The sequence below is a fragment of the Sturnus vulgaris genome, chromosome 1 (assembly GCF_052056855.1).
Source record: "Sturnus vulgaris isolate bStuVul1 chromosome 1, bStuVul1.hap1, whole genome shotgun sequence".
Lineage (NCBI taxonomy): Eukaryota > Metazoa > Chordata > Aves > Passeriformes > Sturnidae > Sturnus > Sturnus vulgaris.
Genome location: NC_142243.1, coordinates 143,647,877 through 143,671,466, shown reverse-complemented (window position 1 = coordinate 143,671,466; position 23,590 = coordinate 143,647,877). Strand labels below are relative to the sequence as shown.

Sequence of the window (23,590 nt, the reverse complement as noted above, 5' to 3'; positions counted from 1 at the left end):
TTGTCTGTACCCATCTACTGGAGAGGTGCATGAAACAAGATAAGTGCTACTGGTTCATTATTCTAACAATGCTTATTTATGATGAAATTCTGTGACCTATTTCATAATAGCCTTGCAAACTCCAGGCCTAATCATTTCCTCTGATGACAGATTTTATTATGTAATTAATATTATTGCTTAATTTTGGCAGAGAATATGATGTTCTTGCTTGGGTACACCTTTCAAGTCAGAACTGATCTGTGATGAGCAGTACAGACAAAGAGAAAATATCAACATTTTGGTCTGGTGCCATGTCACAATCCCCACTGGAATTTATTTTCACTTGACTCCAGGCTTGGATGCTAATACCCAGGTCATACGCAACCTGCAGTCAAATATTTTCAGCTGAATAAAAATTCAGAGCAAAATTAAAAACCAGAAATGTTGGCATTGAACCCACGTTTCCTAGAGGTCAAACCCACATCTGTGATTTCACCTCAAATATTGAAATTCGGATTCTGATCACAACACCAAAAGGTATTTCAGTCTAGTCTAAGCTATTTGCTGTTTAAAAGATCACAGGAAAAAAGGCTATTGATTTTTTAAGTCTCACTGGAGGCCCTTGAATAGAAAGTCCACTGGGTCCTTGTGGTCCTGGAGGTCCTTGCGGTCCAGGAACACCAATTTCACCTCGAGGTCCATCTGGTCCCTAAAGTAGCACAGGACATAAGTTAAACTCTTATCATATGGACAAAGGCAGCTTCTGTTTGAAGAATTAAATACCAATAGATTCAAAAACATCTGAAATATGAGTTAACATGATTGAGCAGTTAGGGTTCAATTTAAAACTGTCTGGTTCATTTATAAGTACTATAAAAAGAGAATGATTTACGTGAAAGCAGCATTCTGAGTTTTATATCTTTTATCAAGGAACAAACAGGACAAGTAATTGTTTTAAAAAGAGCCATAGCAAATGCCAATGACATTTCAATATGCTTTTTCCTCAAAAACACCAGAGACAATCTGGAGTTCATTTCAAGGTTTCCATGCAGCAGAGATAAACCAAGAACCCATGCATTTATCAAATGTAATGTGCTGTAAAAAGTACCTTTGGACCTGGATCACCACGATGACCTTTGGCACCTCTGACACCTGGACCACCCTGTAAAGCACAAGCACAGGACTCACTGAAAACCAAAACTCTCAAACAGAAATGAAATCCAGAGAAGCCCAAACACATTCTTCCTGTTCCTGAATCAGCGTTCAAGAAACAGTAAATATCCTGTCGATATCTTTCCACTGGAGTAATTAAACTGGGAACATACTTAAGTGTGGCCATACACAGACAGATTTAAACACAGATGTGACTACTTTTTAGAGCCAAGAATGCACACTACGTAAGAATCAAAATAACACTGAAAGCTACAATATGGATGGAAATGTGGCCATGGGTTCCCTTCCAGTTCCTGAAACCTCCTGCACATCTGTCTGTTCTCACCAAAATCACATTGTTAAAGGGTGAGTTTCCAGAAAGGCCAAGAGCATTCTGGCCTGGATCAAAAACAGTGTGTTCAGTAGGACCATGGCAGTGACTATTCCCCTGTACTCAGCATTGATGAGGCCACATCTCAAATCCTGTGTCCAGTTCTGGGCCCCTCACTAAAAGAAGGACACTGAGGGGCTGGAGTGTGTCCAGAGAAGGGCAACAGAGCTGGGGAAGGGTCTGGAGCACAACTCAGGTGAGGACCAGCAGAAGGAGCTGGGGATGTTTAGCCTGGAGAAAAGGAGGCTTAGGGGAGACCTTGTCACTCTCTACAGGTCCATGAAAGGAGGCTGGAGCCAGGGGAGGGTCAGGCTCTTCTCCCAGGTAACAAGGGACTGGATAAGAGGAAATGGCCTGAAGTTGAACTGCAGGAGGTCTTAATTGGATATTATGAAAAATGTTGTCAAGCTTTAGAACAGGATGCCCAGGGACATGGTGGAGTCACCATCCCTGAAGGTGTTTAACAAACATGTAGATGTGGCACTTAGGGACATGATTTAGCAACAGACTTGGCAGTACTGGGATAATGTCTGGACTCAATCATCTTGAAGGTCTTTTCCAACATAAACAGTTCTACAATTCTGTGATTCTAATGACTTAGGAATAGTTTTCAGCAAGGACAACTCCAGAGGCTACCAGATCTACGCCATGGTTTAATTTGGAGCTATTCTTAGGTAAAACGCTCTTTTGGACATTTTTCACTTTTTTGTTTTCTTCAGCAATGCCTACATCTGCTCATCATTTATTAACCAACTTTTGCCTTCTTTATTAGTATCATCTGAGACACTGGAGTACCATATATCTATGGATGGCTGCCATTAACGTGCTTTGCAACATCTACATGTGCTTTCTGTTCTAGGACAGCCTAATTTTTTTTTTTTTTTCATATCAATTTCCCTCTTCTCCCACCTGAATATATTGCCTAATCTCTTAGAATATGAGTTTTACAGGTATTCTACCTATGATTGTATTCAGAAAGGACCCGTACAACTAGAATAAGTGAATAGAACTCTTTAGGTGCTACAATAAGTACTTACAGAAATAACAGCAGTTGAATTAAAGCTATAAGAATAGAAAATGTGCTTATATGCAGTATCTATGAGACTTTAAATAGGAGAAATAACAGAAATATCTGGAAATCCCAGAGTACTGTTGCTCTTCAATGAAGGTATCATGACATGGTCTTCACATGTGTGATGGCAAAACAATTTTCCACTGTCTCTCCCAGCTCCCTCAGGCTTCTCTCTTCCATCCCACATCTCTATGGCTATGATTCATTCCACCATGACCAGCTGTGACCTTAAAATCTCATCCCATATCCTCCATGGAACCAAGTTCCAATTGCCAGTTGCAAAATTCCAGATATTCATATTTCTGCATTCCAATCTGCTGTCCTTTCTCCTTCTGCCTTACTCCTAACTCTGAGATTAAAAATTTCTCAGCACAATAACTACAACTTTTTAACATAAACAAAATCACAGTTTTCTCCCATTTTGTTCCCATAAGTGGATTGCATTTTTACTAAAAATATATACTTTAAAATAGCCCCATGCTGAGCCATTAAGTCATATGCTTTCAGAGTCATGCTGAAGTTGGTACACTTGTCCATGTTTTGAACCCAGTAACCTTGCTTGGTAAAAGCACAATTTCCAGAAGAGCATTTACTTAACATGAAAACATCAGAAGAGGCCCCCTCATTTTCTCATAAACTTGTTTTGGTGGTTATTCCCCAGCACTACTAAGCCTGTGTGATCAATTTCAATTTTTTTTGTGCTGCTTCTTTTTCTCGCCAAAAATTCACATTGTGCCTTCTTCCCTTATTTTGAATAACTTCTTAGTAGACAGTGCTTTCCCCCAGATATGGATCTTAATGTACTGTTATCAAGACACCTCCTCATTTCTTTTTAGTAGTCAAAACCTATGAAGTATTGAAAGTTTTTTTATTTGCAATTAAACTTCTCCAATCTTTCAATATTTTTATCTCCTTTACCTTCATCAATTCTGCAGCATTCCTTTAAAATGCAGGCATTAGTTTTCTGTGATATCTCATTTTTACTTTGTGTGGGGAACTTCAGAGAGCAGGATAATATTTTGCCAAAAATGAAGCCATGAAAACAGAATCCCATGATGAAAATTGCCAGATAATCTTAATTCTAAACAACAGTTTGTCTTACCCGAAGTGAAATATTTTCTAAAAGGTTAAAAATTCTTTCTAGAGTTACTATCCCAAATGGAAGCATTTTATTTGGAGTGTTTTTAGCCTAATGTCTAAAACTGGCTACATGGTAGGATCCTGATCTCTTAAACAGAAGAATCTTTGGCTTGGATGAAAGTCACATGGCATTTTAATGACTTGGAACACTCCTGACCAGACATAGCACATGTGACTTTCTGACTTTTGGTTGGCACAGAGATGAACACTGACTTTATTCTTTTGCTCTGCTTTTTCATAGATCTTGAATTTTTCTTTTTTTTTTGGCAGAGCTCTGCCATCTAACTGTCAGGCAAAAAGCATCACTTACAACAGAGTAAGAGTTGTGAGTTCCAGAATCACATATTTCCCTGCCTTGGCAGTGATTTTTCTGCTTGATTTTAAGCTTTCTCTTGCCTGACACTATGCTATTCAAAATATGGTTAATCCTAAATGTAATATATAGAAGTACATTATTTTACTGATGGATTAAGCCTTAGCAATTCCTGATCCACCTATCCTTTGAATTATAGCAATACACATCCTTCCAGTCAAATAATTTTCATTTTACTGTGAAATGTGGTCAAACTACTCAATTTAAATGACATTTTTATGTGAATTATCCCATTGTCTTTTTTACAGAACACAAACTGGACGCTAAAATGTGGAAATTAAAACTTGAATCCATATTTAATGACCTATACTCAAATAGGAGAACAGAATAATTTCTCCTTGTTCAAGAAGCAGGTCTTAAGTGAATTTCCTCTTGAATTTCTTTCCAGGTTTTGTACCAGAGCTTGAAGAACAGTTCTTGCAGAAAGACTAACCTCTGAGTTGTCAGGAGGATTAATGTCTGCTAGGACCTTCCATGTGAAGGCCTTGTGTGCAAGTCAATTTTGTTCTGAAACATGCATCTCATGCCACTGGTGTACACCAAAACCATTTTCCTTTACTTTCTTCTCTGGCTCTTTGATTTAAAAACATGCCCTTGGAGCATCCAGGACACAGTATGAGCAGAGAAATATGCAGTTCAAACTTTTCATAGGAGAGCCTCATCTCAAGCTCATTCAGCAAGCAGCCCTAAGATACCAGTCATATTTATCTAGTTGTAACAGAAAAAACCATGACTATTCAACAAATGTCCCAGTCAGGATTCTTGTTAAACCAAACCAATGATGGACCATTGCAGAGCTTTTCTAAATTGATAAAAATCAGCCTTGGGATGCAAGATTGAGTTCTCAAAATTTAGTGGGCCTGTATCTTCATTGTCTCAGTTTTCACAAGACAAAGTTCATTGCCAATAAAGATTCATTATCTCAGTTTCCACTGGCACAAGACAATAAAGAGAAAAGAGATTTATTCCATCTAAGATACTACATTGACACAGAGGGAAAGTTAAATGTCTGTCTTCTACAAGAAACTATCTAGTTCCACTGGTTACACAAGCAATTAGACATACACTTAACATCTACACAGCAAACTCTTAATGAGTGCCATCAAAATGACACCACTAAGCATATGTAGAAGTTGTAACTGTGTACATATCATAATTCACTGGAACATTTAAAAAATTAAATTTAACTTTCCACAAAGGCAGATTATTTCATTATTTTTTCCCTTCATGGCTCTTGGATATCTCTCTGCCTCTAAGAACTCTCAGAAGAACCTGTACTTCCAGTTCTACTTTCCAATAAATATTGTACTTAAGTAAGGCTTTTAAAACAGAAAAGTCTTCTTTCATCACATAATACACAAGTGGCATTGTCATGTTCCATATCTTTAATTGATAAGAAATCTGTAAACTGAGCATTTCAGAAATGTAAACTCCAAGCTACATTTAATACACGTCTGCTAGAGTAGACAGAGAGCAGATGATTAAAAATTCGAAAATAAATGGCACCACCCATGACATATCTAATTCTACAGAGACATAAAAGGGTTCCAGGCCTAAAGAATAGACAACTGCTTCAGCATAATACTTCTTTACATAATTTATATAATCTTCAATATCAACTGAATAGAATTTTATCTCTTTGCCAACATTTGAAAGTGTAATTTAACCTTATTAGTTATACAATGGCAGTATATTCACATGTTTGGAAATAAAGGTGGCCAGTGGACTATTTGGTACAGTTCACTACAAAGCTGAATAAAACCTTACCGGTGGTCCAGGAGGTCCAAGGGGACCCTTATTGGCTTCTGAACAGGAACAAGAATGAGGAAGGGCAGGGCAATTTTCCTCATCTCTCTATGAAAAAGTTAAGATAGGAGAAGAGTGATGTCCAGAACTTCAAGTGATAAGTCTTTATCAATCTAAGATATAGTATTCTGTACAGTCTAAGACACAGTACTCAAAAGTACCTACTTGATTTAGAAAAAATGTGTCTTATTGACTTTCAATAGGACAAGTAATCCAAGCAGAGAATGGCTTTTTCAAAAACCTTTAAGCATCCATTTCCAATAAACTTTGTCTCAACAAAGTAGAAAATAAAAGGTAAATTCTACAACTATGGAAAGAGGTTTCTTACCAAGCCAGGAAGTTCACAGCATTTGTCTCGATTGGCCCATGAGGTAGCACAAATAATGTCAAACATCTGTAACTGCAGCTGTTTCAAAACAAGGGTGATGTACAATATGACTGTTAGATGTAAGATCAGTGCAAAATGAAGCCATCAGCAAGTAAAGCCAACTTGATTCAAGCACTCAGATTAGACAAAGGCTTTTGACTTTGAGCAGCAAGCCACAAACACCACACTTAAATGGTACATCCACAGCTTTTACCAAACCAACTCATCTGAATTATCAGATGTTACATGAATTGAGCAAACCTGTTCAAGGTTAAATGCTGTATGCATTTGTTGAATTTTTCCCCACTCCTTGCTTAAATTCCTTATTTTGCCCAATGGTGTCTTCCAATATCTTTCTATAGCAAAATAGACATCAAGAGTCAGGCGAAAGAAAGTTTAGCTTCTGTGAATAATTCCTCTTAACCCTCTGGTCTGCTGTTCAGATTTTATCTGGGACAAGGTCTTCTGTAGACTATTACTTATACTGGAGCTGAGCCACAAATAATATTTCTCTTTTTTTCCAGTTTAATTTTACTTTAGAATATGCCCTCTCTTATCCATATTATCCCCAGGCAATGATAGCTTAAGAATGGGGAAAAGCTTGCTCACCACGTGACAGCACTGGGCAGAAAAGAAAATTCCCATCACAGGTCTGGGAACATGGTTTGGACAAGAATTTAATCTGCAAGAACACACATATTTGCTAAAAATAGTGGCTGCTATATATACAGAAACAATATACAGAATAGGACTCAATGGTAAAACCAATTATCTCCTTTACAGCTTTGACTGAACAAAAGGATCTAGAGAGATGAAGCTTTCTTCTGTTACTATTTCTATTCTTTTTCCGTGCCTTGTTTATGTGCATACTGAATAGAGAGTGGTATGGAACAGAACATCCCATTAAATTAACCCCACATGTTAAAAAATTCGAGGAACTGCTAGAGATAGAACTCTGGGTTGTTCCCATTATTTTCAGTGGCACTATTTTAAGATCAGAACAGAGTATGCATTTTAAAATTTTCTTATAACTGCATTACTTCTAAATCTGTTAAAATGAACTACATATGTGCATCTCTGGTTTTACCTCATTTTTTCTTAAATAAAAAACCATCAAATATTGTATTTTAAATAAAGGCATACTTTCATATAAATAGACATTCTCCTCACCTTCCAGCAGATTAGCTGGTTTGTAGATTTGCTGTACTACAGATGTAGACACAATGAGCTGGCACCATGCAAAACACCTCAGACAGCTGAAGTGCAGCATGGAGGCAGCATCTGGACTCTCAGTTTGGCTCCACGGAGACCCACCCTGAGTCCAGCAAGTCGTGTCCATGCCTGTGTCAAATGGAAGCTGGCTCCACGTGGAGCCACTTAGATGCCTCCCTCCTTGCCACACATCCCTAAGTTCCTGACTCCAGAGGTGTCACTAGCTTGAGTGCAGCAGCAGATCAAAGTGCAGGCACACACTGCTCTGAGACACAGAATGCCTGGGCATTTGCATGGTACTGCCCCGAAGAAAATCAGACATCCCAGAAATGGGATGCCACACACCCAGAGCTGGTTCTGTACAGAGCCTTAGGTTCAGAAGTTAGAAGTTAGAAGTTGTAGTGCCATTATTTTCCATAACCCAGTCCATCCCAAGCTACTCTGTTATCCTGAACAATTGTAGGATGACAGCACTAGCTAAATTTATACATAGGCGTGTGTATGGGCACTCCTCTTGTCTGGACTAGGCAATCTGGACATCCATAGCAATACAGTATGTTAGTGTAAATTAAAGAGCAAACAGACATTTTCTGAAATGCTGTATTCACCAACAAAATGTTAGATGACTCAGTATCCTTTTTTAAAAACATTATGTGGGTTGTTCTGACTCAAGCTAAAACCTAAAACAAAGCTTTCTTTGCGACTGCTAAACATTTATTCATAAGTCTCTGCATTCATAGCAATTTTGCTTTCTAAATATCCAGCCCTGCAAGCAGAATCAGTAAGGTGGAAAAGTCCTCATCTAATCAGTCTGCAGTTCTGCAAATGTTTCTCAACAGATCACATTAGACAATACTATTAACAGTACATTATACATGCAAGCAAACAAATTAAAGTTCAAAGAGAAGGAAGCATCAATAAAGAGAAGGTCTGTGAATTGTAGATAATGTTTTAAAAGATGGACTTTTAATTAAATCCCACTGAAGGAACAGAAAACATTACTTGTTGCAGGCCCTAGTCAGGTTTCACTGCTTGGGCTACAATCTAATCCTGAGATGACTCATTCAGGAGTGTTAAAAAGATTAGGCACTTTGAGCCTAATTCCCTTTTTGATTGATCAATCTATCTAACTATCTCTGCCTGTTCATTTTACCATTGTACACTGTATACACTGATGGGAAAGAAAACTCTGGTACAATTATACAATTAATTTCCTCAAAACTGAAATGTCTGGGAAAACTCTAATGAATGCTCTATTGATTTATTTTAAAAAGACACTAAAAACATTCTGAAAATGTTAAACTGTTCTATGTGAATACAGTTAGAACAAAACATCCATAATTTTGTTCCAAAGTAACTGACTGCTTACTTTTATTTTATGTAATAAGAATCTCTAAAATTAAGAGACCTACTAATCTAGTGGCCGTTCTGAGACCCTCTATCTTGCCTCCTACTAGATTCCTTTGATGTCCTCCAAATTTTGGAGTAGGAAATCAGCTCATTCACATCTTAAATGTGACTATTCAAAGAAGAACTACTCAAATAAATTGTGCAGAACGGAGACTTCAGAGGATGGTATTTGAGTGCTTTCTTGATTTGTTTCTGATTTGATATGTATGGTAATGCTAGAAGACAGTTTAACACTACTAAGGAATTTTCATCTTCATCTGCACATTTCTAATCTTACATCAGCTTTACACTTCATTTGAACAAAATCAAATTTTTCAGTGAGTGGGCAGTCTGAATTTTTTTGTATAGATTACTATGTCCTAACAAAAGACACATTTCTTTCCACTTCTTTACAAAGCCTTCTCTAATTCCAAGATTTCCTAAGTCTGTCTTTTTCTGTTTCTATTGGAATGCGACTACAAAGGTTTCTCTGTGTAATTGTCTTTACAGGCTTCATATAATTATTATCCATCTGTTTGAGTCCTAAAAGCTTTTTTTTGTACAGAGACATATTCTGAGGGCTTATTTTTTACTAAACAAGAGTATTTTCATATATTACCAAGCAAATACATATTTGAAACCTCCTTCCTATTCAAATCAATCCTTGGTTCAAGGTTCACATTCTCTGCTAACCTCATTCTAGGGTCAAGAAAGTTCAAAGAAAATTAGCAAACACACAAAAAAGTCAACCCCCCCCCAAACGAAACAAAATGGAAAGGCTCTCACTGGTTGCCATCCAAAAAGAACAACCAATTACTACTTTTAGAGAATAATTTCAGAGGAATGATTGAGCACTTAAATTGGGGGAGAGGGGAGACCTTTCACACTGAAAATGTCTTATATTATAAAAGAGCTGGGTATACTAAGATGGGAGCTTTTGAGGACAGTTTGTGCCAAAACAGTTCGATTTTTTAGTGAACAGACAGTGAATTAAGGGGCAAACAAAGAATCAGAGGGAGTAACAGAAACGAGGAATAATTACAAAAAAATTTAAATCCCAAAGTTTAAATAATTTCAGGCAAAGGAGTTATACATTGTATTACTCTATGTAATTAAATTTGGAAAATAAGTCATATCTGAACGTATGAACTGTGTTTACATATGTTTTTGAGAATAAAATTTCAACAATGATGAACTTTTGATTCCATTTATTAAAATAATAAAAAATCGATTTTACCAAGTTGACAACTACTGCTGGCTTTTGCAGAATTTCTGAAATACTGAGACTTTATCTTTTAAAATACTTAGCTTCAAGATAAAAGTAACTGCAAAGTTCCCAAACTGTTGTTTTTTAATATATTGATAATGTTAGAAAGAGTTGTTACTGTTCCACTCACCGGTGCAGAATTGTCTCTTGGTCCTCTGGATCTCACCATCCTCCCCAGCACTTCTATGCCATCAGAACTAATATTCCCTGCTGCATTAATGGTCTTCTCACCCACTTCCTTGCAGTCAATAATTATCTTGGCCGTGGTCTTGCTGATGACAACATGCAACTAAGCAAAAGAGAAGATGCTTTAACATACAAAGGAGCAGATGGGATGTATGTGTTCTTTCCTTGGGAAAAGGGGGGCATTTTTTGAAATGAGTTCCTAACTCCATGTTTGCTAATGAAACTCAAAGAACACTCCAAAGCAAATAACCTAGCTGAACTCTAGAGGTCAGTTCTAACCTGAATTATTCTATGATTGCAATCTGTTTAATGAATTTCGTTTATTTTTCTACTCCTGGAACATCTGCAAAGAAATTTGCAACTTATATAATTTATTCAATAAGTAAATATTTTGTCCCAACAGAAGATGTACGCAGTGTTCATATACCACTCAGATCCCACAGACCCCTTGATTTATGTGGTCATTCCTTGCATAGAGCAGTGGATTTTCACCATTACAGCCATTATAGCCAGCCACTTGCAAAAGCCAAACCTAAGCAGCAAAATTTAGTTTGTAAATTATACATTGACAGCAAAAGCTTCATAGTGAAGTTTTCACACTGAAAAAATCAAATCACATCAAATGCAGTACAGAAAGCAGAGCACAACAACTAAATTATTTTCTTCTGCCTTGATCATACTCTGTTGTCCCTCACTGGTGCAGCAGACACTCCCAGTAGGGAGGACTAGCCACAAGTGTCCTGTCATGAGCAAACACTCAAGGTTTGTTTTGTCTAGGAAAGATCCAAACATCAGGAAAAAAAGTCAGTGACAAAACTACCTTCTACAACAAATAGGTGCTACAATCCCAACACTGCTACACCTGCTTTCAGAAAGAATGTTAAAAATTCTCAAATAACAAAGGAAAGTTCAACATGGCATAGCTGCTAAAATTTATTTTAAAATTACAACTGATGAAAAAACTATTTTTTTCTAGACATTTTATTTTGAGCGAGACTGCCAACCCAAATCTTAAAAGGAAAAGCTGATTTGTTTCTAAATTACTTTTCAAGATAGGTATTTTTAAATGAACTCTAAAACAGGCAAAAAGTATGAGATGAAAACTGAACACATCAGCTTCGTGATAAAAACCTATGATTTGTTCAATGTTAATCTAATACTGCAGAAACTTATGACAGTAAGGCAGGTGATGCAAAATACACTTTTTTGGCAGTAATTGATCTCGTGAAACATTATTGTGAAACATGAAAAACTCACAAGCTTTTGTTCACAGTGCTTTTTTCCCCTACTGTTATTACTAACCTTATGAAAACTCCCATAAAATATCTTCCTTATTTCAGGACCTTCAAAAGTTACAGTTTGAAAATCTCCTTTGTAGTCATAGTTAAAGAAAGTCAGAGTTTTTCCACCATCTGTGTGAGATCAAAATTAAGGGCTATGTATTAAAGAAAAGTCCTGATACAATATTTGAAAGGATCAATTTGCATTTAACAAAGCAGATCAATAGTGACAGCTCAAATGTTAGTAAAACAAATTCCAAAACAACATACTGACCTGGAAGTAACAATTTATATCAGAGAAACGCTCTTTCCTGGTTTGACAGGAAGGATGGACCAGCAGTTCTGAGTCTACCTCACCCATGTCTACCTGGTTCTAGTCTCCCATTAGCTCTCTGTGGGAGCTGGACATGAAAAACTCTTCCTCAAGCCATCTAAATGCCTCATTCCCACCCATTTCAAGGTGATAAACTGGCAGCTATGAAGAACAGGTATCACAGTAGCTTCATCTTCTCAACAGTAAAACCTTGTAAATTATAATCCCTGTTTCACAATTGTGAAAGTAAAACCAAGCAGAAATGAAGAGCCATCAGGAGTTCATGTCTGTGGTTCGAACTCTGCTTTTCACCAGACTGCTTTTCCTCTGCATATGCTCCCAGGACCACTGGCTTGTATCAAGACAGACTGGATCAGAATCAGATTCAAAGCACTGGAAATTTTAAAAGCAGATGAGTACCTCACATCAAATTGCATCTGGTATAGATCTTTGGAATTCAGTTTAAAGCAGTTAAGTCAAAATTTGACTCTAACTCCAAATTAATTTAAAGTTAAACTGAATCTAAAAAACATGCATTAGAGATCACCTCCTGCCAGATTCAGGTGCTTGTTCTGGTACCAGATCGAAACATTGGCAATAATAAAACTAGACACAGAATAAATCATCTGTACAGTTAAAATCACTGCTAAAACACAAAACACATACTATCTAAAATAACTCCAACCAGTGGTTCATATGCTTCATTTAAAATCTCCCACAGAGCAAATGGCTCCTGAGGTGTGTCCGGGAGTATCCGGAAGAGAAACGTGATGGTGTAATCAGAAGGGAGACCTTCAGGATGCAAATACCTGTAAGAGAAATAATGTCTTTGAAACTGAAACAACATGAAATCTAGTGATCTACTTGTCAGAATTTCACTTGACATGCTTTCTATTACTCTGTATATTTCCTTATAAATCGAGACTGAGAAGCAGTAAAAGTGTTTATAAAAGCTACTCAATTTGATAATGCTAAAAGAATGCTTATGAAGAAAGTAGAAGTTATAGTTTCCCTTGAAATTTACAAAATTGACCTTAAAAATTTAACTTTCTTTTTTAATTTGAAAGTCAAATCACAGGTCAGTTGGAAATGAAGCTGAAATTAATTAAATTTAAAGCTTTTAACAAACAATAGCCACTCTCAGGACCTTTGAAACTGTCTGATTTAGGAGACAATTGCTTGGAAGACCAGTCTCAATACACATGTCCTTTGTCATTAAACCATTATAAATGGATTAAAATTAGCAGTGACAGACTCTTATAGGAAGCTTTATAAAACATAGAGAATAGAGTCTATATATTTTAAAGCCAAAATAAAAGAAAGTGAGGTCAGAACAGAACACATACTGAAACACAATCTGGTTTCCTAGAATTTATGCAGAGGAGAGAGGAAGTTTATCATATAAAAGAAGTACTTTATTTTAAGTCATTTCCAAAAATTCATTATTTCTTACTTCAAATTTAATTTAACCTTTTGTTGCCAAGTCCCAAAGTGAAACATCTGGACAAGTGTCTGAGACAACTGACTGTATGTTAAATGTTAATTAATCTGATTCCTTAAAACCATGGTAAGGAGATCTGAAAGAAGTCTCAAGATTTATTCAAGCAATTTATTCTCCCCAAATACGACCCATTCCTTCTTAAGTGTTTCTGGTACATAAAAAAGTATAGATATGAATCATCTGAAAAGAAAGTTAACATGATGTATCATCAATATATTCTGCACAGTGTCAGTAGATGATCAAATGTAATGTTACACTGCCCATTTCCCATAGAGAAAGAGAGGGAACTCAACAGGTAAAAGAAAAAAGCCTTTACAGTCAGTCCATTGCACAAGAAGGAAAGTCAATTCAATAAGCAGGGTGGGTTAAAAACAAGGTTTGAGGACACAGAGCTGAAAAAGGAGAATAAAGCCAATGGCATTCAGTGCACAGATGAGGTGACAAAGCCAAGTGGTATTTTTCAGACGTACCTGTGGATCATGCAGAGAAAGGTGTTCTCTGAACCATAAAAAGGAGTGAAAGCCTAATGAAGCAGTAAGACTGGGCTGGGGTGGCAGCTAGATAATAGCATATAAAGGCAGAAGATCAAATTAGAAAGAAGCAGAAAGGGAAAAAGAAGTGAGAAATGTTAATCCCTCAACATCTCAGTCCATCAAGGCCCAGGAGGAAACATAACAAGGAGAATGTGAAACAGCACCAAGAAGTACAGATCCAACTGGGACACAACAGGATAATCACACACTCATATAAACCTTCAACTTCCCACTGTTTTTCTTTCTTATTTATCTTAGCTAAAGAATATTTTTCTTTACACCTTCCCACGTGTAATACATCACAGCCACTGCTTCTCTCTGGTGTCACTTAATACAAAGTGGGGGTCTGGACTGAGAGGAATCCAACACAATATGGACATTGTTCATACAAAAAACAGGGTTTCCATCACTTCCTCTCTGAGGAATGACTGTAAATTCAGTCAGGGGATTTTTCATGGCCTCCTCCATAAGCCTCCCAAGATATAGTCCTTGTGACTGAAAGATGTCCTGCCTCCCAGGAAGGTACTAGATGGGTTTCACACAGACTCACTTCAACCTAAGTGGATTAATCTTCCTTTGTAACCAATGGCTGGACATAGACTGCAGTAAAAGTGACTGAGGACAGCTGAAGCAGGTTCTCATTCTGACCCTTGCTTCAAGGACAGGCTGAGTTCTATGAGACTTCAACCTGCATTCCAGAGGCGCCCTTCACAAAGTGCTGCAGACTGCAATCTGCCCAGACAAAGACCTGCATGAAATTGCCAGGTGTTACACAGACACAGGCCTGAAAGGGGCTCATGGGAAAATCAAAATAACCAGTGGGCTTACCTACTTTTACTTGCAACTGTTATTTTTAAAATAAACTGATTGAAGGGTCGGAGCACCAAATAGATTTCCTATTCATGAGTGTATCACAGATATACAACAGCACCTCTGCTCTTCTTACTTAAAAATACTAGTCCCTGAAATGAATAATTGCCTGCACGAGAAAATTATCTTCATGTGTTTTTTGAGTATTTATAGCTGAATACATACTTGGTAGGCTGGGATACCAGAGCATCCTTGTGCAGTCTGTAACACGGGAAAACATTGAATGTACCAGGTTCCATGGAAACCCCTTCCACAGCTGAAAACTCCTTTTCAACCAAACCAAACATTTCCATCATTTTAAATCCTGGAAGATATCAAAAGGTATCTTTTATTAATTTAAATTAATACTGCATTAGAGGATACAAAAAAAGGACAACGCCAATTGTATCCAAGAGTTTCATTTCCTGTTAGCACAAAGGGAAATGTATTTCCTAACACTGTGAAAATAATGTAATGAAAATTATTCCATAAATCAGAAACAAAAATGAACACAAAAATACTGTACCTGCAAAATTATTGCCATCTTTAACTACCAGTGGGCAGGCTGGAAAAGAAAAGAAGATATATTTAAGCATACAAGAAATGTCCCACTGAGTCAGAACAATCATGCACTCAGCCCTAAACTCAGCACTCTACCCTCTAGAGCTGCAATAGGAGATGTTGGGGAGGAAGGGCAGGCAAACCTGACTGCTTTCTACTCCATTCTGTTGATGTTTCTCAGGATCTCCAGGGATTGTAGCAAAGATATTAAGGGGTGCTCCCTTTGTGCTCCATATAATATATTTTTCTGGATTTCTTGTCTGTTGATTTGTCTAATCCTCCCTATTTACCTGCCTTCACAACCTCTTCAGCAATTTTAAATTTGTTGAAAAAAAAGGCAACAAAGTCATTGCCTGCTGCATAAAATAAAGTACATCTTATACTGAGGTTTAACCAAGTGTTCCCTGATTTTCTGTTTGTAAGCTTCTCCAGCCTAACCCATGTCAAGTTCAAGTACTGCAGCTGACATTCTCTGTACCTTTTCAAACTCCACAATAGTTTTCATGAGCAAGAGAAACCAGAACAGTCCTTAAGATGTGTGTTCACATTTTAAATAGCTGTAAATCTGATTTATACATTTCTTTCGACAGGGAAGCAAGGTCGTTAATGTATTTCAGGAAAGGTGCCCTGGGAAATCAACAAGCCTAAAGCAGCATATCAACCAAATGTGGCACCCCAGGATACTCATATCTGAAGATCACTTTTAGAAAACAAGCACAAATGACCAATAAATGATACTGTTGAGTATTGTCAGTGTTTAGCATTCTTTCTACCATTACAAGTAGAGGTTATGGTCAAAATCTCAGAACTGATGGCTCACAAGCAACATTATTTTTGCTTACCTTCTCTGACAATTCACAGTCTCATGATAATTCACAGCCCTATGCACAAGGACTCCTAACAACCACAAATGATTCACATCAGCTACACAGTGCCTGCTTCCTGGCTTATACCCAAGGAAATATATTGTGGGCACACACCCAAAGCATGTAAATTTCTGACCAATAATCATTAAGTGTTGCTCTGGAATGTCTATTCTTTAATTTTCATAAAGAGACGGAAGTGTGGCTTTCTCACAGATTTCAGAATTTGAGTGTGTTTTATGCTTTTGGTTAGGCTACTTTCTCTCTACTTTCTCTCATAATACAAACATTAATGACTGGATCTCTAGTAATAAATTACCATGTGACCTGAGTAAGAATGAATGTAGCTAGCAGTACTCTTAGAGAGGGTTATAGTAGCCTAGAAAACAAAATATAATTAACTTAATTCTGAAATATCAACAACATCTGAAATGTGTTTTTGACAACCAAAGGCTATATTTTGGCTTTATAGAAACAACCATTACTTATTTTGAAGTCACAATACCTCCATTTCCTTATCTTCAGTGGAAATAAAATTAGAATTATAATGTCAGCAATAAATTATATTAAAAAGCTCAAGAATATGTCTTAATAGAAAATTAATAGTTACTATCTCCCCTGTATTTAGCAGCTGTTTTAGAAACAAACAAATCAAAATGGCTAACTTGCTGATGCAGTTTCACAAACAAAAGTGATCAGCTCGTCTTCAATCTTTGTAAAGGCATCAAAGTCATCCACGAAGAAGACATGTCTTTCACTGGGCTTGCTGCCAATATTAACTAACTCTGAGTAGTCAGCATCAGCCACTCCAATAGCAAAAAAGGTAAAACCTGTAGAACAAAAAAGAACACTTCTGTGAGTCATTGATTTTGAGAGTGGAAACACAGTATGAACACAAGTATATTTGTACTGACTCCTTTCCTGATTAAACATGGACATTTTATTATTATCCTATAGCATGAGAAAATTCACTTATGTAACCTAAAATAAAAGTAAAATATTCTCTGTGAAATATTTCTTCTTATTTATGTGAAATATTTATGCTTAATTAGTTATTTCAAGTCAAACCTTAAGCGTTTTTTGAAGATATATGACTACTCTGTAGTTTAAAGTTTTAGCATATGTTTAAATGTTTTTCTAATTTTATGTTATACTGTATTACACAAAAATATCCATGTATGAAGTACAGAATAAATACAAAGTAGAAAAATTAATTTCCTGCAGGTCCTTTACAGATTTTTTGTGCTATGTGTTAGTATTTATATGATTTCAAGCTCAAGCTGTCTCATGAGTGAACACTGAAATAAATACTTTCGCATTTCATCAGCAATTTAACTGCACTGGTTGAATCTGTTCTATATATTTAGCATGAATATTTTTCAAAATTTGAGCCTGACTTAGAAGATTTAAATAAAATGGAAACAGTATCCTACGTGTTTCAGGAGCAACAAATGAGCCATTAAATTTTTCAACATTTTCTTTTCCATAAGAGATGAAGGAAAAAAAATCTCTCTATATCTGGCTGGATATTTTTCCTTTCCATATGAGATGAAGGAAAAAACCTCTGTATATCAGGTTGAATATAGTTAATGGATATACTGTTCTAGCACGGCTCAGTCACAAATTTATACCAGTCAAGCAACATTATCTTTAAATTTGAATGAGGAAGAGGGGCATTCATCACCTTCTGCAGAGCTTTTAGCATAACAAAACTTTGACTTATACATTATAACAATGTCTTCATGTCTCATCCGAGATCAGCACCTCTTTGTGCCAGCCTCCATCACAGATGCCCATCAGTGCCTGCTCCAACCTATCTGCAGCCTCATTGCCCACTCCTGAGGAAATGGGAGAGGGGAAGTTCTGTGCCACATCCCAGCAACTGAACCCTCACAAAGTGCCATCTTCTCTGCAGGTCATTCCCCGTCCAGGAGCTAATAATGAAACTGCAAGACTTTCCTGAGAGATGAACGGTTTTTGTTCAGCTTAGACACAAACTCCAATTTATTCACAAATACACAGTTTTCTTGACTGCTACTTAAAACAGGTTATGGAAGTCCACTATTTTGTCATATGCTTTATTCATGAAGTTCCTACACTCAGCAACTAGCAACAAAACAGGGAGGCAGCCAAGCTGGACAATTACATTTGGTTTCAGAAATCAGTGAAATACACTGGGAACTTCAGCTATCAAAGCTAAAAGCAAATGAAAGGCGCAAATGTAATTTCTCCTTAGGTCACATCACATTAAAATGAAGATTTTTTTTTCTTTCATCCTTTAAGTTTTGTTTCAGGTGGCACACTGTGCCCTTTGGGTTTTAATACAAACTTCTACAACAATTAATCCAGTTCTTACAGTTAGACTCACAACATGATGTGGCTGCTTAAAGCTCTAAAATTGAAGCTTTAAAAAAATTCCTAGAGGTAATTAGAATATCACTAGGATGTGATTGGATTCTGGATATTTTTGGCAATTAATGGAATTATTTTTCATTTTGGCAGTAGTGCTAAAATCATGTAGTAGTCAATGGAATTGTTCCCAGAATGAAGTAGTTGGGGAATATGATCCTGAGAATCTGGATTGTCATCTATAAAATGTAGTCCTGTAGTTATGAGCAAATTGAACTATTTTGTTTTCTACATAAGAGGTCCATTGAAAATTCTTACACTGTTTCTGACCTGCTCTCATGTTACACTAGTTTCTCAGCAATTGCTGTTTTCTTTAAAACTGAAAATCTGGAGCAAAAGCTATCCTTACCTCATGCCCACACTTATGTACAAGCAATTAATGAAAAAAAAAGAATATGTAAATTGTTTTTAAACCACACATTTTACCGTCTAGTTGCATTTCTCTGGAGACTTTGTTCACATCATCCTGTGATCGCCCATCAGTAATGACAACCAAAACCTTTGGAATGCCCCTTCTCATGCCTGCCTCTCCTGTAAATAACATTTCTCGTGCATGTTTAATGGCTTTGCCTGTAACACAAAAATTGACATTGATTATGAGTTAAATCTGATTTCTATTGGCTTCCCATATCACATGTTAGACATATATATAATGAGAAATCTGTTGTGTCCTGAGCAGTCTGTCAATTAGTTCATTTTGTAGTTATTAAAATCAAGATTTAGAAAAGTTTGATTTTGACTGTAACATTTCACCTTCCAATGCCTTTGGCCATCCATTTTTCAATCCAGAAAGTGAAGCTTGCAAACATGATTTGTGTGGGTGTCCTGGATTCAGCTGGGATAGACTTCATTTTCTTCTTTATTGCTGGTACAGTGCTGAATTTTGGAATCCCTCTGAGGCTAATGTTGATAATGATGTTTTGGTTGTTGCTAAGCTGTGCTTTCTACACTGAAAAGTCAAGGATTTTCAGTGTCTCACTCTCTGCTCTTGAGCAGCTGCAGAAGAAGATTGGAGGAGAGTGTGCACAGGACAGCTGACCCAAACTGGCCAAAGGGAATCTCTGTTCCAGAGAACATCCTGCCCAGGGTATAAACTGGAGGAGTTGGCCAGGAGGGGCCAATCCCTGCTCTGGAATGGGCTGGGCTTCAGTCAGTGGGTGGTGAGGAACTGTACTGAGCATCATCTGTTTTTCTTGGGGTTTCTCTCCCTCTATTTGTTATACCCCTTTTAATTACTATTACTACAATTTTATTTTACTTTATTTCAAATATGAAACTGTTGTCTCAGCCCACACAGGCTTTACCCTTTTCTGATTGTCCTTCCCATCCCACCAGGGTAGGAGTGGGCAGTGAGTGAGCACTGTGTGGTATTTAGCTGCTGGCTGGGTTAGAGATAAAGAATCTTTCTTTTTCTGGATTGTAGGGTACTATCTACATTAACAACTGAGAATGTCATTGTAGTAAATGGAAAGTTATTTTGATAATGCTGAAAATAGGTGCCATGCAACAGCAGCAAGACAATTCTGTGCAGTCTGAAAATAATAAAACCTATGGTTTCCAACCAAAGCAGATTTTAACCCGTTACACCCTCATCTATAATTTCTTTATATTAGAAAGCTATCTTAAGGGATTAATTAAAAGGCAACATTAACAGTCATGTTTCTCCTCCCAGTCTCAAACATCCCACAGAGGTTTAACTGTCCTGGCTTATAACCAAACAGACCCTCCACTCTTCAGTTTTCTATGTGCCCTGCAAGCTGTCTCCCACCCTCTCTCCTTTCTCACTTTTCTGGTCACTTGCCAAGCTGATTTAATATTACTACCCATTCCACCTTCCACTACCCCAAAATTAATTTGCTTTGCCCTCCTGCCCCTCTCCCTGCCTCCCTGATCCTTGTCATTACTGTTGGTTACTAGGATGAGTATGCAGCAGTAGGGGCTGAAATGTGTAAACCACAGATTGCAAAGACTTTCTTATTTCAGAGCCCAGCCTTTCATCTCCAGTGTTATCACTGAAGATAGGATGTTATCACTGGTTTTGCAGTGATTAATTTAACCACTTAGCAAATGGAGAAATACTGCTTAGAGAAGTGGGGTGGGGGTGGAAGGAAATATGCATTACAATCACGACCTTTCTCACCTGTTTTTGTATTTCCTCCTTTGTAGGCTATTTGCTGAATAGCTTCAAGAAGAGTCTCTTTTGTTTTGTATGCATTCAATTTAAATTCTGTCCTGGGATCATCACTAAACTGAATTATTGCCACCTGTGCACATAGAAGATGTTCATTACCAAAGCACCACCCACTGTGTGAGCAAAAAGTAAGTGAATCTGACCACTTAAAACTAGGATTTATCTTGTACCTTTGCTTCATCCTTAAATTGAAGCCAGACTTTTTTTCTCTTTAAGAAAGCCTTCACTAAAATAAAGTTCAGTTTTGCTCTCCGCAATTTTGGCAGCCCTATAACACTTTCTGGTTTCATTTTGCAGCAAACAGGATGAGAATAGTAATACCCACTTTGGCAGAAGCCAAAGCATAATCGAGCCCAAAAGCAAAATCCTGGTTATAGCTGCTCACATGTGTACAGTTATTCGCACTCCAAACTGCTGGGACTTAATTCAGTCTCCACGAATTAATAACTGCACATAAGTAACTTAAGCTAGGGAGCAAGACTGAAGTAAGTAATAGAAAGATTCAGGAATAAATTTTGAAATATTGCCTCTGTTAAATATGACACTATAAGAGTTAAGACCCTGTATTACAATACTATACACTAAACCCCTAGAATGCAGAAAGCATATATTTATCTTCATAATCCATAAGTAGTGCCCCTGATTTAAAAGGAGCTATTGTGTTTAAACTTGTGACAAAGTTTCTGAAGCACCATTAACTTTATTGTGGGAAAATAGCTGTGTAGCAAGAAACAGTAAAAACTAAGTATTCTTCAGAGTTTGGACAAGTTAAAATTAATTTCCAGTGAGATCCCAAACCACATATTATACAGGTAACACTTAAAACAGTAACATATTTGCCAATAATTTGTTCTGGAGTACCTCTCTAAACAAATACACAAATTGAGCAATCATTGTAAATTTTATTTCAAGCACTGTAGATCCCGTACAGCATGTGATTTAAAATAACAGAACTTTTATTTTTCCTTATCAATGCCATTTTTAGCTTATTTATAACTAAACACTACAGTGAGTACCAAATGCATTAACAAACTTAAGTATCATTAGAATTAGAGGAGACTGAAATGATTCGTAGCCCTCGCGTTACCAAAATTTATATTGTGAATTTTAACATATGGTGTGCATAAAAAGGTATTGAAAAAAGATACTGACTTAGACCACTTTGTATTTTCACAGAACTGTGAAATTATGTCAGTTACTTCTTGATTCATTTAACTTTTGGTCTAGTCTAAAATACCCTGTCAAGTCCATGCACCCTCCATCTCTGCAAACATTGATTACCTGTGTTCCATCAGGACCAATCTTATCCAAAGCTCCAACAGTGCTATAGAGAAAGTTAATTATCTTATTGAAATTGTCATCTCCGATACTCCATGAGCCATCCACCAGGAATGCCAGATCAGCTTTGGCTGCTTTGCACACTGAGGAAGAAAAGCAAGAATTTTGGAATGAGAACAATGCCTCAACTCCTCATGAAATCTCATAAATCACTTAAGAAAATGCAACCATCATGAAAAGCCCTTGTTTAATGTTAGCTAGTTATATTTCAGCCAACAGACGTGCTGGCATTGACAGGGCAGGTGTAGAACCAGCTGAGCTCTGTAAGGGAGAATTGTCTGCACCAATAGATCTGATCACAGAACACACTTCAGTTGTTCTTTAAAGTCTGGCTAATAATTTCTACTTTTATTTAGGTTTTTAAGTCAAAGTCACACATGAACTTATACAATGCTAGATTCCTAGCATGATACAGTAAGCAAGATGACAGAATTTCAGCTGTGGAGGCTCCTACTGGGAAACTATTCCACTCCAAAAGTTACCCTGAGGTCTGCAGTGTCTAATGCACTTCAACAGCACTGTGTAGGAGCAATGCAGGTTTCACTCATCTCATCTTATTCCAGCACCTTCTTAGGCAAAATGGCCTGCAAGAGCTCACACAAATTTCTCACTCTTCTATGGGAACTGGGAACCTTCAGCACTCCACATAATCCAAGGCTCTTGGATAACAAAAACCCCTCATTTATCTGCTCCCATGCAGTTCTAAGCACACACACACAAGGTCTTTTTTCCCTGTGCTTCTGGGTTAAATTCTCTATTTCAACATGTCAGTTTGGTCCACCGACTTCAAGCTGATGTACTTGATCCTCAGTCTCCACCAATAATGCTCATCTCACAGAAATATTATGAGCTTCTGTACAAAACACTACACATTTAAATAATAATAAAAAGAAATCCACATTTAAAGAGGAGAGTCTGAACATGGTCACTACTTTTCACATTACCTAAAGTAGACATATTTTAAGACATATTTTTAGACATATTTTTGAAGTTGAATTACCCTAGGATGTCTGCTTCAATTGCAAAATACGTATGGTTTAGGGATTTTGGAAAAAGGAAGTGTCACATATACTAACCACCCTTTCAGCAAATTTTAACAGTACAATAATGAGGTCAGATTTTTGGCTCATTAAATTTAAGCCAGCTGCAGTGTTTCTGCAGCAAATGTCCTGTGAGATTTGCTCCCCACAGATCTAAAATACCATCAGAAGCAGAAAAACATTGCATCAACACTTTAAAATTACTAGAAACTCACACATGTATCACTTACCCTCTTTTGCAGGTGGGATTGTAGGTGGTGGAGGTGGTGTTGAAGGTGTTGTTGGTGGTTGAGTAGGAAGTGGTACTGGAGAATAAAAGAGGGAATAGTCAAACATGCTTAAAGCCTGATATCTGTAATAAACAGCATTTTCTACTTC

At 37.0% G+C, this 23,590-nt stretch overlaps 1 protein-coding gene across 8 annotated transcripts in view; it reads right to left on the bottom strand.

The window, feature by feature from the left end:
• The window catches only part of COL14A1 (collagen type XIV alpha 1 chain), a 112,035-nt gene that overhangs the window by 21,604 nt on the left and 66,841 nt on the right, over positions 1-23,590 (bottom strand). For all 8 annotated transcript variants that reach the window (XM_014870117.2, XM_014870120.2, XM_014870121.2 and 5 more), the window contains 14 exons: positions 23,443-23,517; positions 22,116-22,255; positions 20,784-20,907; positions 19,070-19,213; positions 16,900-17,064; positions 15,337-15,375; positions 14,997-15,135; positions 12,594-12,736; positions 11,637-11,746; positions 10,279-10,437; positions 6,242-6,319; positions 5,875-5,961; positions 1,088-1,141; positions 593-688 (listed from right to left, as the gene is read on the bottom strand). In XM_014870117.2, coding sequence (XP_014725603.1) covers positions 593-688; positions 1,088-1,141; positions 5,875-5,961; positions 6,242-6,319; positions 10,279-10,437; positions 11,637-11,746; positions 12,594-12,736; positions 14,997-15,135; positions 15,337-15,375; positions 16,900-17,064; positions 19,070-19,213; positions 20,784-20,907; positions 22,116-22,255; positions 23,443-23,517 — 1,553 coding nt within the window. The remainder of the gene's footprint in view (positions 1-592; positions 689-1,087; positions 1,142-5,874; positions 5,962-6,241; positions 6,320-10,278; positions 10,438-11,636; positions 11,747-12,593; positions 12,737-14,996; positions 15,136-15,336; positions 15,376-16,899; positions 17,065-19,069; positions 19,214-20,783; positions 20,908-22,115; positions 22,256-23,442; positions 23,518-23,590) is intronic.